Source organism: Rhinopithecus bieti, unplaced genomic scaffold (genome assembly GCF_001698545.2).
Source record: "Rhinopithecus bieti isolate Rb0 unplaced genomic scaffold, ASM169854v2 scaffold_77291, whole genome shotgun sequence".
In the NCBI taxonomy this organism is placed as follows: domain Eukaryota; kingdom Metazoa; phylum Chordata; class Mammalia; order Primates; family Cercopithecidae; genus Rhinopithecus; species Rhinopithecus bieti.
The window spans coordinates 883,944-902,059 of NW_016829743.1; the positions used below are offsets into that span (position 1 = coordinate 883,944).

The 18,116-nt window shown below is 41.9% G+C and overlaps 1 protein-coding gene and 1 pseudogene across 4 annotated transcripts; one reads left to right on the plus strand and one right to left on the minus strand.

Annotated features, from left to right (window-relative positions):
- Positions 1 to 4,221: 4,221 nt before the first annotated feature.
- PIGM (phosphatidylinositol glycan anchor biosynthesis class M) lies at positions 4,222 to 11,752 on the plus strand. 4 transcript variants are annotated; one of them, XM_017864883.1, is made up of 3 exons: positions 4,222 to 5,853; positions 10,432 to 10,554; positions 10,980 to 11,752. In XM_017864883.1, exon 1 carries the CDS (start codon positions 4,493 to 4,495, stop codon positions 5,762 to 5,764), a length of 1,272 nt encoding a protein of 423 aa, XP_017720372.1. In that variant the 5' UTR covers positions 4,222 to 4,492; the 3' UTR covers positions 5,765 to 5,853; positions 10,432 to 10,554; positions 10,980 to 11,752. The 4 variants fall into 4 exon arrangements, with proteins under 4 accessions (XP_017720372.1, XP_017720371.1, XP_017720373.1 ...); XM_017864882.1 differs by having other exon boundaries at positions 10,432 to 11,752; XM_017864884.1 differs by lacking the exon at positions 10,432 to 10,554.
- Positions 11,753 to 17,114: 5,362 nt separating this feature from the next.
- LOC108524020 (60S ribosomal protein L27a pseudogene) lies at positions 17,115 to 17,706 on the minus strand (annotated as a pseudogene).
- Between the last annotated feature and the right edge of the window lie 410 nt (positions 17,707 to 18,116).

Below are 18,116 nucleotides of genomic sequence, written 5' to 3' on the forward strand. Positions count from 1 at the left end.
CATGGCTAATTTTTGTAATTTTAGTAGAGACAGGGTTTCACCATATTGGTAAGGCTGGTCTCCAGCTCCTGACCTCAGGTGATTCACCCACCTCGGCCTCCCAAAGTGCTGGAATTGCAGGCATGAGCCACTGTGCCTGGCCAACTTTCTTAACTCTTACACTATGCCCATCTGAGATCAAATAAATCCCCTTAAAAGCTAGAGCACTTACCACAGCTGCATTTGTATATTACTTGTCAATTTATTTGACTAATGTCTGTGTAGCTTACTAAACTTCAAGTGTCATGTGAATGGGATTCATGTCAAGTGTTTGGTCACGAGTACAGCCCAGCACCTCATATAGTGTCTGACATGTATGATGTTTGATAAATGAGCAGGAGGGAAAGAAAGAGAAGAGAGAAAGAACTAGTCTAAAGTATGCAGTGGAGCTTGTATATCTTGTTAATTACTATAAAAGAGTTAGATAACGAGCATGACATAATTACTGTTAAAAATACAACAGAAAATAAACATCACTGTTTTGAGAAGGGAGAGACTATTTCACCTGTTAAGGTCTGGGAAGAGCTCACAGAGGAGTTGAGGCTTGGGTTCAACATTTAAAAACCAAATAGCATTTAAGTAAGTAAAGAGAAACAGGTCTCTTTGTAGGAAGTACAGCATGAACTAAGTATCATGAGAAGAAAGCACGAGGCATATTTTGGGAACAGTAAACCTAAAACAGAGGTTTTACAGGCGAATAGGATGGAAAGGTAAGGTAAAGTCAGAAAGTGGGGGGACTGAATGTCAGGCTAAAGGTTCATTATTTTTTTTCTTTAGGCAGTCAGGAACCACTGAAGATGGTTGACGGAGGAAAGAATCTAAGTGAAGTACTATTAATTAATATCAATCTGGCAGTAGAACTGAGACATAAGACATTAAATCAGTTAAGAGATTTTTAAAGCTTGAGGGAAAGACAATTGCCACAGATCCTGGTATAGTATAGTATAGTATAGGTGTTCGCTACGTATTATTTGAGTTGTTGAAGGTCTGAACTAAGGTGCAGGATGCTGGGCATGGAAAGAATTAGAAATATATTCCAAAGAAATGACAAAGCAAGACATATGAACAAAATCTAGTGAAAAAGGAAGTGATTAAAGTAGTCAAGGTTCTAGCAGGAAACAGATGGTACACTCAAAGGGCTAGTGGACATGTCTTAATGAAGAAATTATTTGCAAAGGTATGGGCAAGTTTAATAAATCAACAAGATATGGTGATGTACCCAGGCACTCGCAAAGCAGGAAGACTTTACCAGCCTTAAACCTAAAGGGACAGTTACTGGAACCATGAGACTTTACCCAAAGGAAAGAGCTATAGCTTCAACGGGAGCCATGGCTTTAGGTGAGGAACTCCAGACACTGTCAAAGATCTGCTAGTGCCTTCCACTGGTCTATTCTAATGGGAAGCCAGAGAATAAGGGAGATTGAGTAATGCTACCCATACAGCCTAACCTCTTGGAACACAGAACAGGGCAAAAAAGATGAATAGAGGATATGGAAGGGTAATGAGAGTCTATACAGCATAGTGAACAAGGACAAGGTTCCTGCTAGGGAAACTAAAGTTGAGCGATCCATGTTTGTGCTTTCCTTAGTCACTGGCTCTAAAAGGATAGAAATCTAGGAGCAGATAGTGAAAGGGGGAATTAAGAAGGACTGTAAGTAACAGTCCAAGAGGTAATGAACAGTTGAGCATTTGAAAAAATGTAACTCTTTCAGAAAGAGGTGAGACGATACATCCCTAAACCCAATGCAAAAAGTTCAATATGGAGTCCTCAGACCCTGTGATTTATCTCTTCCACCCACAAATAGTAACTAAAGTTGGACCTCTCTGTCCAATTTGTTTTACAGACTCCAGTCTCTTCTTTGTTCCCACAACTACTATCTACATCTCAATCCTTTGGCTTCAGTGACATGCTTAGTTTTTCTTATTTTTTATTTTTTTATTTTTTATTAGTTGTTTTATCTGTCTAAATTTGGCGCCTCCCATCTCTCTACTAGGACAGCCATGTAGGGACAGATTGACTGAGACCTTTTTTGCCATACTACTGGAACCAATCCAGCCACAAGAACCCTTACTTAGTTAATCCTCAGACACCTACCTCCTATATTTTCTATCTTAGGGAACTAAGCCTCACTTATCCATTATTTGTAGAAGAAAAGAATAAATCAGAGGTAGAAAGAGTCACAGTGAGAAAGAATATCCAGAATATCCAGATAAGAGATCAATAAGAGAAAACACAGGAAAATTAGAATTTGTGATCAACATTTTATTGGCAAGTCAGCCACATAATGATTAAGATATTCTAGGTCAGACAGACTGGGTTTTGAGTTCTAGCTCTGCCACTAGTTAGCTATGTGACTTAGGAAAATTACTTAATCTCCATAAGCCTTGGTTTTCTTCATTTGTAAAAGTGGGACTATCTACCTTACAGAAAAAGTATTTAGCATAATGCCTGGTACATTGCAAATGAGTCCTCAACAAATCCAGCTATTTATAAATAATAATAATAATCATCATCATCATTATATGAGTGGTGATGTGCTGTCACTATATACATGGCTAATATACTGCAAAAAAATGGTTAGAATTATCAATCTAAGGCATGTAATTATGCCAAGGCATATAAAAGGACATAGAGATATCACAAGATGAATATGGAATATATAAGATTAACACAGTTCATCTCCAAAGGATAAATGTGAAATGTAGGATGGATGAGCAGCAGGTAGTCCTGGTAGCTGCATGTTCAGACTGGATGAAGTCACCTCCTTTTCTTATTATAGTCTAGAAGACTTCCCCTAGGAAACAGGCTCATTCTGTAAAATCCAACTAGTCAGTATTTACCAAACATTTACCATGTACCTAAGACTACAATAAATTACAAATAATTGAAAAAATTAAGGATAAGATATAATTTCGACCCCCAAGAACCCTACAATCTCTTGTGAGGGCTATGAATACAATCTAAAATAAAGTATCAAATTCTACAATGTGGGCTATGTAAGTACACTAAGTGACCACAAAAAGGGAAGAGCTAATGGGTTACAGTCCTTGGTGAGAAATTCATGGAAGCTGGGTTGGAGTGGGGTGGCAGGAGCAGGGGACCTTGACATACATAAAGGATATTTAAAAGGGAAAATAACTGGGAGTTGGGAGCAATCCAAAGATTCCCCTCTAGAAATATTCTGGTAGGAGGAACCTCTAAAATCAATTCAACTTTACTGAATGGCTACCAGTGCTGTGTTAAATGTTGAGGTAGAGAAAAGAACAAGATAATCTCTGATATCGAGGAATTCAAAGTGTCCTGATGGAAAACTAGGAGAGCAAAACAAACAAAAACAGTTATTACAAAGCTGTGTGACAAATGCTGTAACAAAGGAATGACCAGGGAGTTCTGGAGCACTGAGAGAACTTTCAGTAGCATGGAAGGGTCTTCCATGTGAGTGATTTTCTGGAGCTTAGATCCTGTCCGCCGCAGTCCACCAGTCCTCGGACAGGGGAGGGGACTGGCATCTAAGTCATTCATTCTGAGTGATGAGGAAGTGAGTGGGAGCTGGGAGCTAACACTTGCACTGAGGCCTGAAGGGTTGAGTAGGTGTTTGCCAGAGTGATTGGGGAGGGGATGGCAACTTTGACAGAAGAAATACCAAACACAAAGGTACTGAGGCATAAGGAGTTGACAAGTTTAGGAATTTTGTGACGCTTTCCTGTCTTCTTTCCCATCACCTTCACTTAGGGTTGCAGGATAAAATACAAACTGCCCACTTAAATCTGAATCTCTGATTACCAACTAACAATTTTAAAATATAAGTATGCCTCCAATATTGCATGGGACATACACACTCAGCCCCCTTCAACTCATCCTGTCCTGTCCGGGGCCCCACAAATCCCCGGTGAATACCGGCGAGCTCGTGGAGTAGAGCATGAGAAGGCTTATCTTCCTTTCACTCCTACATTTTTCACTCTCGGGTCTCCAGCCCAGGACTGAGGGATGTAGGGCGCAGCCCGCAGCTCGCTACGCGTCGGAGGCTTTTCCTCTGAGGACTGGAAACGGGGCGCGGGAAAAGGGCGGTGGGGCTGGGGGTTGTCACTTACGAAGAAATCTCACTCCGCTCCATAAAATCCTGGATCCAGTGCCGGATTTCCCGGCAAGCGGACGTCTCTCAGCCCAGGGACCGGAAATCCCGCCTCCGCCGGAAGAAGAAGCGGAAGTGAGACCGCCTATCCAGAGGAAGGCAAGTGTTTGGCTCCGGCGGCTGAGAATCCCGCGGGGCTGGAGACAGGTAGCAGTACAGGGGCGGGGCTTCATGCCGGAAGTGGTAGTCCGCAGTTGTTTCGGTTGGCATCTTAGAGGGTGGGAGATGCGGCGGCCACCTGCTGCGAGGAACCGAAGGGAAGGTTAGAGGTACGAAGGCAGTTTGGAGCTGGGGCTGAGCAGCTGTCGCACAGTCAGATCATGAGCTCGACCAAGCACTGGGGTGAATGGCTCCTTAACTTGAAGCTGGACCCCGCCGGCATGTTTGGTGTGGCCTTTCTAGCCAGAGTCGCCTTGGTTTTCTATGGGGTCTTCCAGGACCGGACCCTGCACGTGAGGTATACGGACATTGACTACCAGGTCTTCACCGATGCCGCGCGCTTTGTCACGGAGGGGCGCTCGCCTTACCTGAGAGCCACGTACCGTTACACCCCGCTGCTGGGTTGGCTCCTCACTCCCAACATCTACCTCAGCGAGCTCTTTGGAAAGTTTCTCTTCATCAGCTGCGACCTCCTCACCGCTTTCCTCTTATACCGCCTGCTGCTGCTGAAGGGGCTGGGGCGCCGCCAGGCTTGTGGCTACTGTGTCTTTTGGCTTCTTAACCCCCTGCCTATGGCAGTATCCAGTCGAGGTAATGCGGACTCGATTGTCGCCTCCCTGGTCCTGATGGTCCTGTACTTGATAAGGAAAAGAGTCGTCGCGTGTGCAGCTGTGTTCTATGGTTTCGCGGTGCATATGAAGATATATCCGGTGACTTATATCCTTCCCATAACTCTCCACCTGCTTCCAGATGGCGACAATGACAAAAGCCTCCGTCAATCCCGGTATACTTTCCAGGCTCGTTTGTACGAGCTCCTGAAGAGGCTGTGTGATCGGGCTGTGCTGCTGTTCGTAGCAGTTGCTGGACTCACGTTTTTTGCCCTGAGCTTTGGTTTTTACTATGAGTACGGATGGGAATTTTTGGAGCACACCTATTTTTATCACCTGACTAGGCGGGATATCCGTCACAACTTTTCTCCATACTTCTACATGCTGTATTTGACTGCAGAGAGCAAGTGGAGTTTTTCCCTGGGAATTGCTGCATTCCTGCCACAGTTCATCTTGCTTTCAGTTGTGTCTTTCGCCTATTACAGAGACCTCGTCTTTTGTTGTTTTCTTCATACATCCATTTTTGTGACTTTTAACAAAGTCTGCACCTCCCAGTACTTTCTTTGGTACCTCTGCTTACTGCCTCTTGTGATGCCACTAGTAAGAATGACTTGGAAAAGAGCTGTAGTTCTCCTAATGTTATGGTTTATAGGGCAGGCCCTATGGCTGGCTCCTGCCTATGTTCTTGAGTTTCAAGGAAAGAACACCTTTCTGTTTATCTGGTTAGCTGGTTTGTTCTTCCTTCTTATCAACTCCTCCATCCTGATTCAAATTATTTCCCATTACAAAGAAGAACCCCTGACAGAGAGAATCAAATATGACTAGTGTATGTTCCACACCTTCTGCTACTGTGTTACATTCTGATTGTCTTGTATGGACCAGAAGAGAGCTTTGGGACATTTTTTCTGAACATTGTAAGGATTCTAGTGAAAGTTTCCGTGTTCCAACAGAATGTTTGTCTTGTATATAAAAGGGACAAAATAATTGAGGTCCACCTTCTAGGAAATCCTAGGACTCGTTTATTTGGGACATGGTGGGAATAAAGCGTAGGAGGACAAGCCGCAGACAAAACTCCTCAGACACCAAGTTAAAGAAGGAAGGGGTTTATTCGGCCGGGGGCATGGGCAAGACTCCTGTCTCAAGAGCCGAGCTCCCAGAGTGAGCAATTCCTGTCCCTTTTAAGGGCTCACAACTCTAAGGAGGTCCGCGTGAGAGGGTCGTGATCGATTGAGCAAGCAGGGGGTACGTGACTGGGGGCTGCATGCACCGGTAATTAGATAGGAATAAAACAGGATAGGGATTTTCACAGTGCTTTTCTATACAATGTCTGTAATCTGTAGATTACAGAACCGATTAGGTCAGGGGTCGATCTTTAACTACCAGGCCCAGGGTGTGGTGCCGGGCTGTCTGCTTGTGGATTTCATTTCTGCCTTTTAGTTTTTACTTTTCCTTTCTTTGGAGGCAGAAATTGGGCATAAGACAATATGAGGGGTGGTCTTCTCCCTTTAAAGGTTACATATTGGAAAGTGGAAAGGCTTATGAAACTATCAGATACTAAAAGATTCTTAAAATAGAGGAATATAGTTAGAGACATCAGGTTTAAGCCAGTATTTGTTCCTGTTTTACAATGCTTCTGTCTTAAGCTGTGTCTCAACTTTTAACCCCTATCTTTTCTTTCTAAAACTTTCCTGACAGCTGTGAAAATCCAAAAATATTCTTAGGCTGGGTATGGTGGCCCTTGCCTGTAATCCCAGCACTTGGGGAAGCTGAGGTGGGAGGGTCGCTTGAGTCCAGGAGTTCTAGACCCACCTGGGGCAAGATGGTGAGACCTAGTCTCCACAAAAAATAAAAAAACTTAGCCAGGTGTGGTGATGCACCCCTGTAGTCACAGCTGCATGGGAGGCTGAGGTGGGAGAATTGCTTGAGCCCAGAGCAAGACCCTGTCTCAAAAAAAAAAAAAAAAAAAAAAAAAAAAAAAAAAAAAAAAAAGAAAGGAAAGGACAACTTTTTAGATATAAAAGTATTAAATAATACTAGGGTGCTTAGTATTGTTTCAAAGAGTTTTTAACTTCTATATTAAATGTGGGGGCTTAGAAGATAATCCAAAGACTTTGGGAGGCTGAGGTGGGCAGATCACAAGGTCAGGAGATTGAGACCATCCTGGCTAACACGGTGAAACCCCGTCTCTACTAAAAATACAGAAAATTAGCCAGGCCTGGTGACAGGTGCCTGTAGTCACAGCTGCTTCTCAGGAGGGTGAGGCAGGAGAATGGTGTGAATCCGGAGGCAGAACTTGCAGTGAGCTGAGATGGTGCCACTGCACTCCAGCCTGGGCAAAAGAGCGAGACTCCATCTGGCGGGGGGAGGGGGGAAGATAATCCAAATAATTTAAATTGTAATCATGCTTCATGTATTTGTTTTATTACTTAGTTTTTTAGCACTTAGTCCCAGTGGTATTAGACTGGCATTTGGTTTCATACAAAAAGGATTAAATTTAAATCCATTCATGTTTAGACTGGGGTATTACATTTTTAAAACTATCATCTTGCCTTTAATGTTTGAGGTCCTTAAACACACAAACTATTAGTACATTTCAGTATCCTCTTACCCCTTTGTTTTTAAGTTTTTGATTGCTAAAGCAAGATTTTTTTTCTTCTAGAATTTAAGTCAATCAAGTGTTATCTTTGCTGTAAAAATGGATAATGGTAGATTTTAGGTGATAAAACAACTTGTTAGTAAGACATTTCCTAGCTTAAAAAAAAAAAAATCAAAAATTCCATGATAGAAATGCAGACCTGTGAGGGAAACTCCTGAAAAGCATATGAAGCATCCCAAAGAGCCATGGGTTTTCTAGACCAGGATATTTAGAGGGAGATTGTGGAAATGAGGCTTAGGTGGGCAGATCGTTTCCCTTATCATTATAATATTTCTGGGGGGAAAATGCTTTCTGAGTTGTTTAAACAAGCATCCTTACTTTTTTTTTTTTTTTTTAATTAAACAGCCTGTCTAGGCTTGGGAGTCCCTAACACTACGGTAGCAGTATATGAATGTGATTTTGTGATTGTGTTTTTTAAAAGATAAGTAATTTGATAAACTGTTCTTTTGCAGTCAAAAACACTCACAAATAAGACAAAAAGAGTTCCACAGTATTATATTTCATGTCAGTTCAGGCCTAAAAGCCTTTGCAAATAAGATGTCTATAGGCTGGTCACAATTAGCAATGTTATTATTGGCAGCACTTCTTGGATTGATACCTTTTGGGACCTTTCATTAGAAAGAGGGTAAGAATGGGGTGGTTTTGTATGGGCTCCTGTTTGGGGTAAAAATAGCAGAGTCAGTTGCTGAGGACAGTGACCTTCCTGATAACATTTAGTCTCATACCCATATTGGGTCTTGTCTTGAGGACCGTTTATATGTGCTTGTTTACTAGTGGCCTTCCAGCCATAGCATTCTTACCTTTTTTTCCTATTCTACAGCAAGAATTAAAAAAAAAATTATAGAGCCAGCAGGGGAGGAGGCAGGAAACAGAAATAGAATTTCATCATTCTAATATAATTGTCCCTTTTTTGTATTTGTGACTTTGTTTTATAATTATATTTACTTACTAATTATTATTTTTTAACATTCTTTATTATGGCTTACTCTTCATACTTAGAATTGAAATTGTTGGACATCACATGTATATTCACATTATAAATACATCATTCTTCCACTGTTAGACCTGCAGATTGCTTCCAGTTTTTAATATTCTAAATAAGACTTTCAACATTTTCTGGTTTTAACTCATTCTCTTAGGACATTCTTAGAAGTTAGAAACATTTCTGCTGGGATCTTTGGCGGGAACTTCAAACTTTAGATACTTTCCTGCAAGAAATACCAAAGAAAGGCAGGTGTTTCTTAAAGGAATGCAAAGGATATTTTGCAGTTTGTATGCAGCAAAACGTTTAGTTAGTAAGTTAACTAAAAAATTGGGTTAATTTGGTTTCTTGGGGATTTTAATTTTTTAATTTGTTTTCTGGTTATCTAAAATCTTTTTTTTTTTGCTTCTTATCACAATCCTTTTGTTTCCTTTTTAGTCCTTTAATAACACCTTCAAATTTTATAAGACTTTTACTTATTTCCTACATAATTCTTTTTTTTCTTATACCACCCCTTAAGATTGATATGTTCATTTACAGATAAGCATTAATTATTAAAGAGGGATGGTTCTCAAGATTGTGTGTGTTCTGAACAGAGGGAGCTACATAACATTTTCTTCTGTAATTGCCTTTGTAACGTCTTTAGAATGTGGTTCCTAAATATTCCTAGATAAATTCTCTTGATAGGCCCATTGGAAAGGCTAATACTCCCACCAGACTGCTTTGTTCCTCCCTGGCAAAAGAATTCTTAAAACCACTGATTTTAGTTACTGACTTCTCACCGTCTGGACTCTCACAAGATGTTTCAGAAGTTGTGTAGAACTTGTCTTTCAGTTAGTTGACTTGTGACTGAATTTATTGTTACTTCTCTAATATCAGTTGTTTTCTGCATTACCACCCTCTCCCCTAACCATCTGTACTATGAACAGGAAAGGAAAAAGATGGAAAATTATACCTAGGATTGTACCTAAATGCAACCTCTTGGTTCCCCCCACCCTTCATATTTTATTATAAACTATTTTAAGGACTGGGTGTGGTGGTTCATGCCTATAATCCCAATGCTTTGGGAGGCTGAGGCAGGAGGATCACTTGAGGACAGGAGTTTGAGACCAGCCTGGGCAACACAGTGAGACCCCCATCTGTACAAAAAAAAAAAAAAAAAAAAAGTGCTACTCAGGAAGCTGAGGTGGGAGGACCACTTGAGCCCAGGATTTGAGGAGGTTATAGTGAGCTATGATTGTGCCACTGCACTCCAGCCTGGGTGACAGAGCAACATCCTGCCTCTAAAACGAAAAACTCCAGCTGTTTTATTTTATTTTTTACTTTTCTGAGACAAAATTTCGCTTTGTCTCCCAGGCTGGAGTGCAGTAGTATAATCATGGCTCACTGCAGCCTTGAACTCCCAGGCGCAAGTGATCCTTCCTCCTCAGCCTCCCAAGTAGCTGGGACCACAGGTATGTGCCACCATGCCTGGCTAATCCTTTTAGTTTTTGTAGAGATGAGGTCTTGCTATGTTGCAAGAGGGAGATAGCTTAAGTGATCTTCCCTCATTGGCTTCCCAAAGTTGGGATTACAGGCGTGAGCCACTGCACCCAGCCTGACTTTACTATTTTAAACATTACTTATATCGCCATCATCTAAATTCAACAACAATTTGCCATATTTGCTTTATGTATGGGTATAATTATATATATGTAATTTTTTGAACCATGTGAAGTTGCAAACATCATTGAACTTCACCACTAAATATATCAGCATGCATCTCCTAAAAATAAGGTATTTTCTTACAAAACCATAATTCTGTTATCTATTATTATTATAATTTAACATTCTGTCGTTTTCAAATTTCTTCAGGTATTTTTTGTTATATCTTAAAGAACAGACATTCTTGAATCTCAAAGTTTCCGAGGAAGGAAAGAACATGATGGATAATCCATAATTAAGAAGTTTGGATCTTTTCCTAGTCTTAAAAACAAAGTGAGAACTAAAGGGGTTTACCTTCTATCAAAGTTGAAGAAAATTAATTCTTTTATGTGTCATACTTTCTGCCTGTCTCCCTAAAAACATGGGGGTGGTAATCTCTTTGTTTTATCTGGTAGGTTTTTTAGATAAAAGCTTATACATGTTTGGAATATTAATATCTAACCCCCAACTCCAAGCTCTGCCCCAACAACAACAGCTAATTATTTTACATCTTGATAATGGTAAGTTTTTCATGATTAACCAATTTTGGGCACCTATTCCACCATATATGTTTTTATTTAATTTTCACAACAATACTTCAAAGTTGATATTCATATTCTAAATTTATAGATGAACAAAGAGGCTCAAAGATTAAGTAACTTGCTAATAAGGGATTTTACCCATGCTTTTCCATTATATTATGTTTTGAATTTTTCCAGAGTACCCAAACCCAGCAGATGCATACCGCTGCAAAATAAATGGAACTCAACACTGGCTCTGACAAGTGCAGTTCTCTCAGCTGTACCAAGTCACTGTCGTCTCCAAACTTCAATGATTCCAGACCTTTAACAACTCCCTTCCACGTCGAAACCCTCTCTCACCAAATTGTGTAATTTCTTTGTTTACTGCTGGCTTCATCATGCACTTTTCCTTCATAGCCTGTTTTAAGAAGTTGATTTGCTGAACCACTTTTTAGCCAAGCTATTTGTAAATCAAGCTACACAAAATATGTGGCCATAATTTCCAAAAGGCACATGATCATTGTTAAATTTCTCTTGTTCTGCAGTGTGCATTCATGCAGTTAAAAATTGTCCTGCACTGATAGTATGGCATTAGAGAATAGACTCAGATCACTTGGGTTCAAATCCCAGTGCATGATCCTGAGCAAGATTATCATATCTAGATACATTAGTTTTTATCTGTGAAATGGGAATGATAGTATAATCTGCATAAAATTGTTGGTAAGGATTAAGTGAGTTGATATGCTCAAAGTGTGCATGCTGGCATAGAACACGCCACTGATTACAAGTCTTTATAAAGAAGGAGCTGTTCTGGCACTGTAAACTTGAACCTTTTTTTCCCCAAATCTAATGGATATAGGCAAGGAACTTGTATTTATATAAAATAAATGTTTGACTACCTTTTATCATAAACTTTATTCTCATCTTGATCTGGTCCTTTGAAAAGATAATAAATACTGATATGTGAAAAATGTATGGACAGATTATTCAGATGTCTGGTTGAGGCTTAACAGTTTTGTGTATTTCTGTCAGACATTAAGCTGACTCTAAGCAGTGGAGGTTTGGTTTATGCCCCTAAATTACGCAGCACTTCTTTTCTCCATTGTATTGAGGGGTCATTCAGGGGTTGCTGTTCTGGAGATGGAAGCACATGTCTCCTGCCTGGGTCAGAAGCATCACAATAGCACAAGCATTTATTCAGCACTGGCCTAGGAGAACCATTCATTTAGTCAAAACAAGCATTTATATTCATTATCCTGAACAAAAACCAGACTAAATGAGAACATTTCTAGCTGCTCAGGCACTCTGCTAATTGCTGTGTCTGCTAGATAAAATGAAATGACACTTATAGTGACTATTTAAAAATAATTTGGAGCATGAATATTTGAAGCTCAGTTCATTTTACAAAGGAAATGTATAACCTCTGCTCTTCATTTTTTTTGGCAGTTATTTATAGATCCAGGCCCTGTGTCAAGTTCTGTAATAGATGAATAGACAGTCTATGCTCTTGAAGAGTTAACAGTAAAAACAGAAATATACCCCGCTGATAAAGTGTTATATAACACCCCATTCAGTTCCACAATGATGTGATTTGTGAAATGGAGGGGCAATAGGGCAAGGTAGAGGATATTTTTATTTGTATTTTACAGATACGAAAACAACTCAGAAACAAGTAACTTTCTAAGGCCAAATAGCTAGTTAATGGCAGGATCGGGGCTGGACCCCAGGTGTTCCGATTCTTACCTTTTTTTTTTTTTGGCAATTCCTTTTTAATGCTATCCGATGACAGGTGATTACAGTGGAAAACTTCACTTATTTAGCAAATGTCATTCACTTAGCAAACTACTTAGCAAAATGCCCTGAGTATCTTCTCTGTGCCAGGCATTGTTCTAGGCATCATAGATGCAGTGAGTGAGAGAGGGAGGCAAAGACCCTATCTTTATGGACCTTACATTTTCATGGGGAGGCAAAGAATAAGCAAGTACAGGATTGTGATGATGATATATCATAAAAATAAGGCAAATTAAGGAAGTAGAGGGTGATGGCGGTGCGGAGAGTGGAGTAGGTGCTACTTTAGATGAACTGGTTAGGAAGGTATTGTGGTGAGAGGGCACTTGAAGAGAGACCTGGAAAGTGAAGGCATGACCTTCATGCAACCATGGTGCGGGGAGGTAAGGGAAGAGCATTTCACTCAGCATCCCTCCTTGCTGAGTGAAAGCAGTGCGGAGGTCCTGAGGTAGCAATGAGCTTGGCAGGTTTAAAGAACAGTAAGGCAAGTATTACTGACTGGAGTGAGCAAGGAGCAACCAGAATCTAATTCACATTATCCAGCAGAACGACATGAATGCTAGTTGAAAAATACAATTAACATTAGCATTTTTACTGGCTTATAATGCAATAACTTTAAGCCCAACCTATTTTTTTCCCCTGACTTCTGAGCACATGTTAATATGTAAGGAAGATGAAACATATATGTAAACAACTTATATTTTAGTAATGGTACAAAATACTTTCACACATTTTGTGACATGGGAATTTTTTTAAATTCCATTTTCACAGATGAGACCCCTAAAGCTCAGAGTATATGCACTTTGCCCAAGGTCAGAGTTAGTAAGTGAGGCAGGACTAGACCCTAGATCTTCTGGAGCTAAATATACTACTCATTCCTCTGTACTACCCTTATCATTTAGCTATGGTGAACAGAAGATGACTCACTGGATTCTAGAAAGCAGGGAGTTCAGGAAAAACGTTGTCCAACCAATGATTCATTCATCTAGTAAATACTTAGGAGCCTACTTTGTGCCAGGCACTCAGCTAGCCTGGGGGTATAAGGATGGTTAAGACTAGAGTCCTGCCTTTAAGGAACTCATAGTGCCTGATGGAGGAGACTTGTGGAAAGAGGATTATAACTCAGTTATAGGCTAGAGAGTAAAATACACCTAAAGTAGTTTACTAATACATTAATTGGACAAAACTAGTGCAGAATCTGATATATACTAGGTACTGAGATGTTTGTTATCTTACCTGTTTTTTTTTTTTTTCTTTCTTTCTTTCTTTTTTGAGACGGAGTCTCGCTCTGTCGCCCAGGCTGGAGTGCAGTGGTGCGATCCTGGCTCACTGCAAGCTCCGCCTGCCGGATTCAGGCCATTCTCCTGCCTCAGCCTCCTGAGTAGCTGGGACTACAGGCGCCCGCCACCACGCCCAGCTAATTTTTTGTATATTTGGTAGAGATGGGGTTTCACCGTGTTAGCCAGGATGATGTCAATCTCCTGACCTCGTGATCTGCCCGCCTCAGCCTCTCAAAGTGCTGGGATTACAGGCGTGAGCCACCGCGCCTAGCCTACCTGTTTTTCTTTAACATTGGTAACTACTGGGGGCTTTCTTTGAAACTTCCCTGCTTAAAATCAGTCAGTGATTAATCATACCTTTGATAATCCTTATTTTAGCTCATAAGACCTTTTATGATCTAATTCTTGCCTGCATCTCCAGCTTCATCTTGTACCTCGCCCCACCCTCCAATCATACCAAATTATACCCCCTCTTCATGCCTTTGCGCCTGCTGTTCCTTTGGCTAATATATCCTTCTCCTCTTGTCTTTCCTTACCAGCTAAGTTCAGTTAAGGATGACCTTTGTGAAACATTCTGTGATACAGTACCTCTATTGTATAGTGCAGATCACATTGTACTGTAATTTCCCATGTGTATGGCTGTGCAGTCTAGACTGTAGGCTCCCTAGGGATAGGGATTCTTTCTTTCTTTTTTTTTTTAAGACGGAGTCTTGCTCTGTCTCCCAGGCTGGACTGCAGTGGTGCGATCTCGATCACTGCAAGCTCTGTCTCCTGGGTTTATGCCATTCTCCTGCCTCAACCTCCTGAGTAGCTGGGACTACAGGCGCCTGCCACCACGCCCGGCTAAGTTTTTGTATTTTTAGTAGAGATGGGGTTTCACTGTGTTAGGCAGGATGGTCTCGATCTCCTGACCTTGTGATCTGCCCACCTCGACCTCCCAAAGTGCTGGGATTACAGGCGTGAGTCACTGCGCCCAGCCCCAAGATAGGGATTATTTCTTATTCATTAATAATATTTTCCTGGGACTTTTCCAGATCCAAGCAAAGACAGACAGGAATAACCAGTATCATCGAGCTGCTGGGTTTGCTACTACTCTCCTAGGTTTGTTAAATTGAGTTGTATAGGAATCTGTCAAGTGGGAGCTGGGGATAGTGAGCTCCTTTGCACAGTGTGAATGGCGGGGCTGTGAAAAGAAGAGAAAACAGTTTCTCAGTGCCTATCATTTCTAAATGCCATCAGTATCCACCTAATTTTCTAAGCTAGAATCTTATAATCACCTCCTATTCCTTCTTCTCCTTCACTTGTTACCCGCTCCACATCTAATCAGTCACTAAATTCTGTCAGTTCTACCTTTTAATGTCCCTGGAGCCTGCTGGCATCTTGCCATTGTCATTGCCAGTACTACAGTTCAGGCCCTCATTATCTCTCATCTGGAATCGATAGCTCCTGACTGGTCTTCTTGCTTTTCGTCTCTCTTGCCCTTCATTCCACCTCCCATTTATCCTCCCCAGTGCTGCCAGAGTGTGCTTTCCAAAGCAGATCTGATCATGCCACCATTCTGAAAAAAAGCATCCTGGGGGACTACGTGACTTGCAGAAAGAAATCCAAATTCCTTAGCATCCTCCATCTTGCACCAATTTCCCCTACTCAGCCTCACTCTAGCCTACTGGATAATGCAGTTTCCTGAAGTTACCACACTATTAAGCCTTTGCTCATGCTGGTTTGTGTGTGTGTGTGTTTGTGTGTGTGTGTGTGTGTGTGTGTGTTTTGAGACAGAGTCTTACTCTGTCGCTCAGGCTGGAGTGCAATGGCATAAACTCGGCTCACTGCAACCTCTGTCTCCCAGGCTCAAGTTGATTCTCATGCCTCAGCCTCCTAAGTAGCTGAGATTACAGGCACGCACCACCATGCCCCGCTAATTTTTTTGTATTTTTAGTAGAGATGGGGGTTTCGCGCTGTTGGCCAGGCTGTTCTTGAACTCCTGATCCACCTGCCTTGGTCTCCCAAAATGTTGGGATTATAGGCATGAGCCACTGCACCGGCCTGCCCATGCTGTTTTTTCTGCCTAGTGTTTTAGGCCAAACTTCTCTCCTGGCCTTCAGATGACCTGCCACTCATTTTTCAGGACCCAACTCATAGGACACTTCCTCTTTCAAGAGGAATGCCAGATGAGCTTTTGGAGACAGAAGGTTAGCCGTTAAGGGGGGAGAAAAGAAAGATAGGTCCAGAGTTGTAACATTTGGTAAATAATCTCTGTTAATGGATTTGATATGTTATGGTTATTTATGCATTTGTCTCTTTCTCTCAGACTTACTATTTTGTGTTTGTATCCTTAGCATACAGCATAAGTGCTCAATAAATGTTTGTTAAATAAGTGAAGTAGGTATGGGGAGGGAACAACTGTTTATTGAGCACCTATTGTAAGCCTATATACTTTTAACACATCATCTCATTCAAACCTCAAAACAATTTGTTTGATATAAGTAGTGTTTGCTAATAAGAAACAGTCGCAGAGGACATAAATACTTCCCTCCCTCCCCACCCACCAAGGTTATGGGTTTGTGAGGAATGGAACTAAAGTTGGAACCTAGGTCTGTCTGACTCCAAACCTTTCCTCTCTTGTGTGATTCTCAGACAGGGACAATTTTGTTCCCCCCCCTCCCCCCCCCCCCCCCCCCGGGGACAGTTGGCAATGTCTGGAGATATTCTTGGTGATTATAATGGGGGTGTTACTGGCGTCTAGTGAGTACAGGTCAGGTATGCTGCTAGGCATCTCCATTTTCCCACAGAAAAGTCCCTCAGCAAAGAATTTTCTGGCCCTGAATGCCAGTAGTGCCAAGGTTGAGTGTCTTCATCTATTTGAGCTGCTGTACTAAAATAGCATAGACTGAGTAGTTTATAAATAACAGAAATTCATTTCTCACAGTTCTGGAGGCCAGGAAGTCCAAGATCGAGGTGCCTCGAAGTCCAAGAGGAGGTGGACCAGGTTTGATGTCTGGTGAGGGACACTTCCTGGTTCATAGATAGCCATCTTCTGGTTTTGTCTTCACATGATGGAATGAGCAAGAAAATTCGCCAGTCTCTTTTGTAAGGGCGCTAATCCCCTTCAGGAAGACTCCACCCTTGTGACCTAGTCACTTCCCAAAGTCTCCACCTTCTAATACCACTACCTTGGGGGTTAGTTTTCTTTCCTTTCCTTCCCTTTCCCTTTCCTTTTCTCTTTAAAGCAGTTGTTAACATTTAATGAACCTCCTTCTATGTGGCTTCAAGCCACCAGGACAAAGCTCCCCCCATGGAATCTTCTCCAGAGCTCTTCTGCTAAAGAATTTGGCCTTCACAATGACAGGCTGGTTTGGGAACTTTTCCCTTCCCAGAACTCTGTAGTAGCCCGATGGCACCACATCAGTGATGGGAGCTGTTCCAGGCTTGCTTTTAGCAGCATTCACCTGTGTCAGCTTCCTGACCAAAGCCCACAATTTGTCAAGGCTGATAGCTGGGTAGAAGCTCAGGATCCTCTTTAGGTGGTAATGCCTCATACCAACTTTCCTAAAGTAACCTGGGTGACATTTGCTGAAGTCGATCCTATGGTGATGCATGCCGCCGGCATTGCCACGGCCTCCTGGGTGCTTTCAGTGCTTGCCGATGCGGCAGTGGCCGTGGCTCACTTGGCCCCAAAATTTCTGGGTCCTGTGGTGACTACATTTCCTTAGTCTGGATGGCTGTGTGGAAAAAGAAGCTTGGTGGTAAGCCCTAAGGAAGAAGGAGCAGGGGCAATGCTTGCCAGCCTGAGATGGGCCTGTAGGCCTGTGGGCCAAGGACCTGCCATCTGGAGCATTTGGCAAAGTTGAGGGGCCCATGTGTCTTCGAGATCCGAATCCCAGGCTGAACAGGGCCCCGCCCCAGACCCACCTGAGCCGCACTGCCCTGCTGCCAGCCAGGTGCAGCCTGGAGGTCCCGATCAAGGTCGAGGGTGGGTGGCTGAGGGCAATGGGAGTAGAGCTTGGGGTCCCTGCTAACAAGGAAGTGGAGGCAAGAAAAGGATTCTAGTTTTCAACATTTGAAATTTTGGAGGACACAGACATTCAGTCTATTACATTGTAAAATCCTGCTCTATTCCATGTGGACTCTAATGAAAAGCAATTCATCAGACAAAATAAATGCATCCATGACTCCATGGGGAGTCAGATTGGGCTGAAGAGAAGTCCTAGGGGCTTGGGGCCATTCATGAGTCACTGGCATTGGTAGGATAGAAAGACTATTCTGTCTA

Coding starts and splice junctions, on each gene's coding strand:
- PIGM (XM_017864882.1), top strand. CDS start 4,493: ATGAGCTCGACCAAGCACTGGGGTGAATGGCTCCTTAACTTGAAGCTG.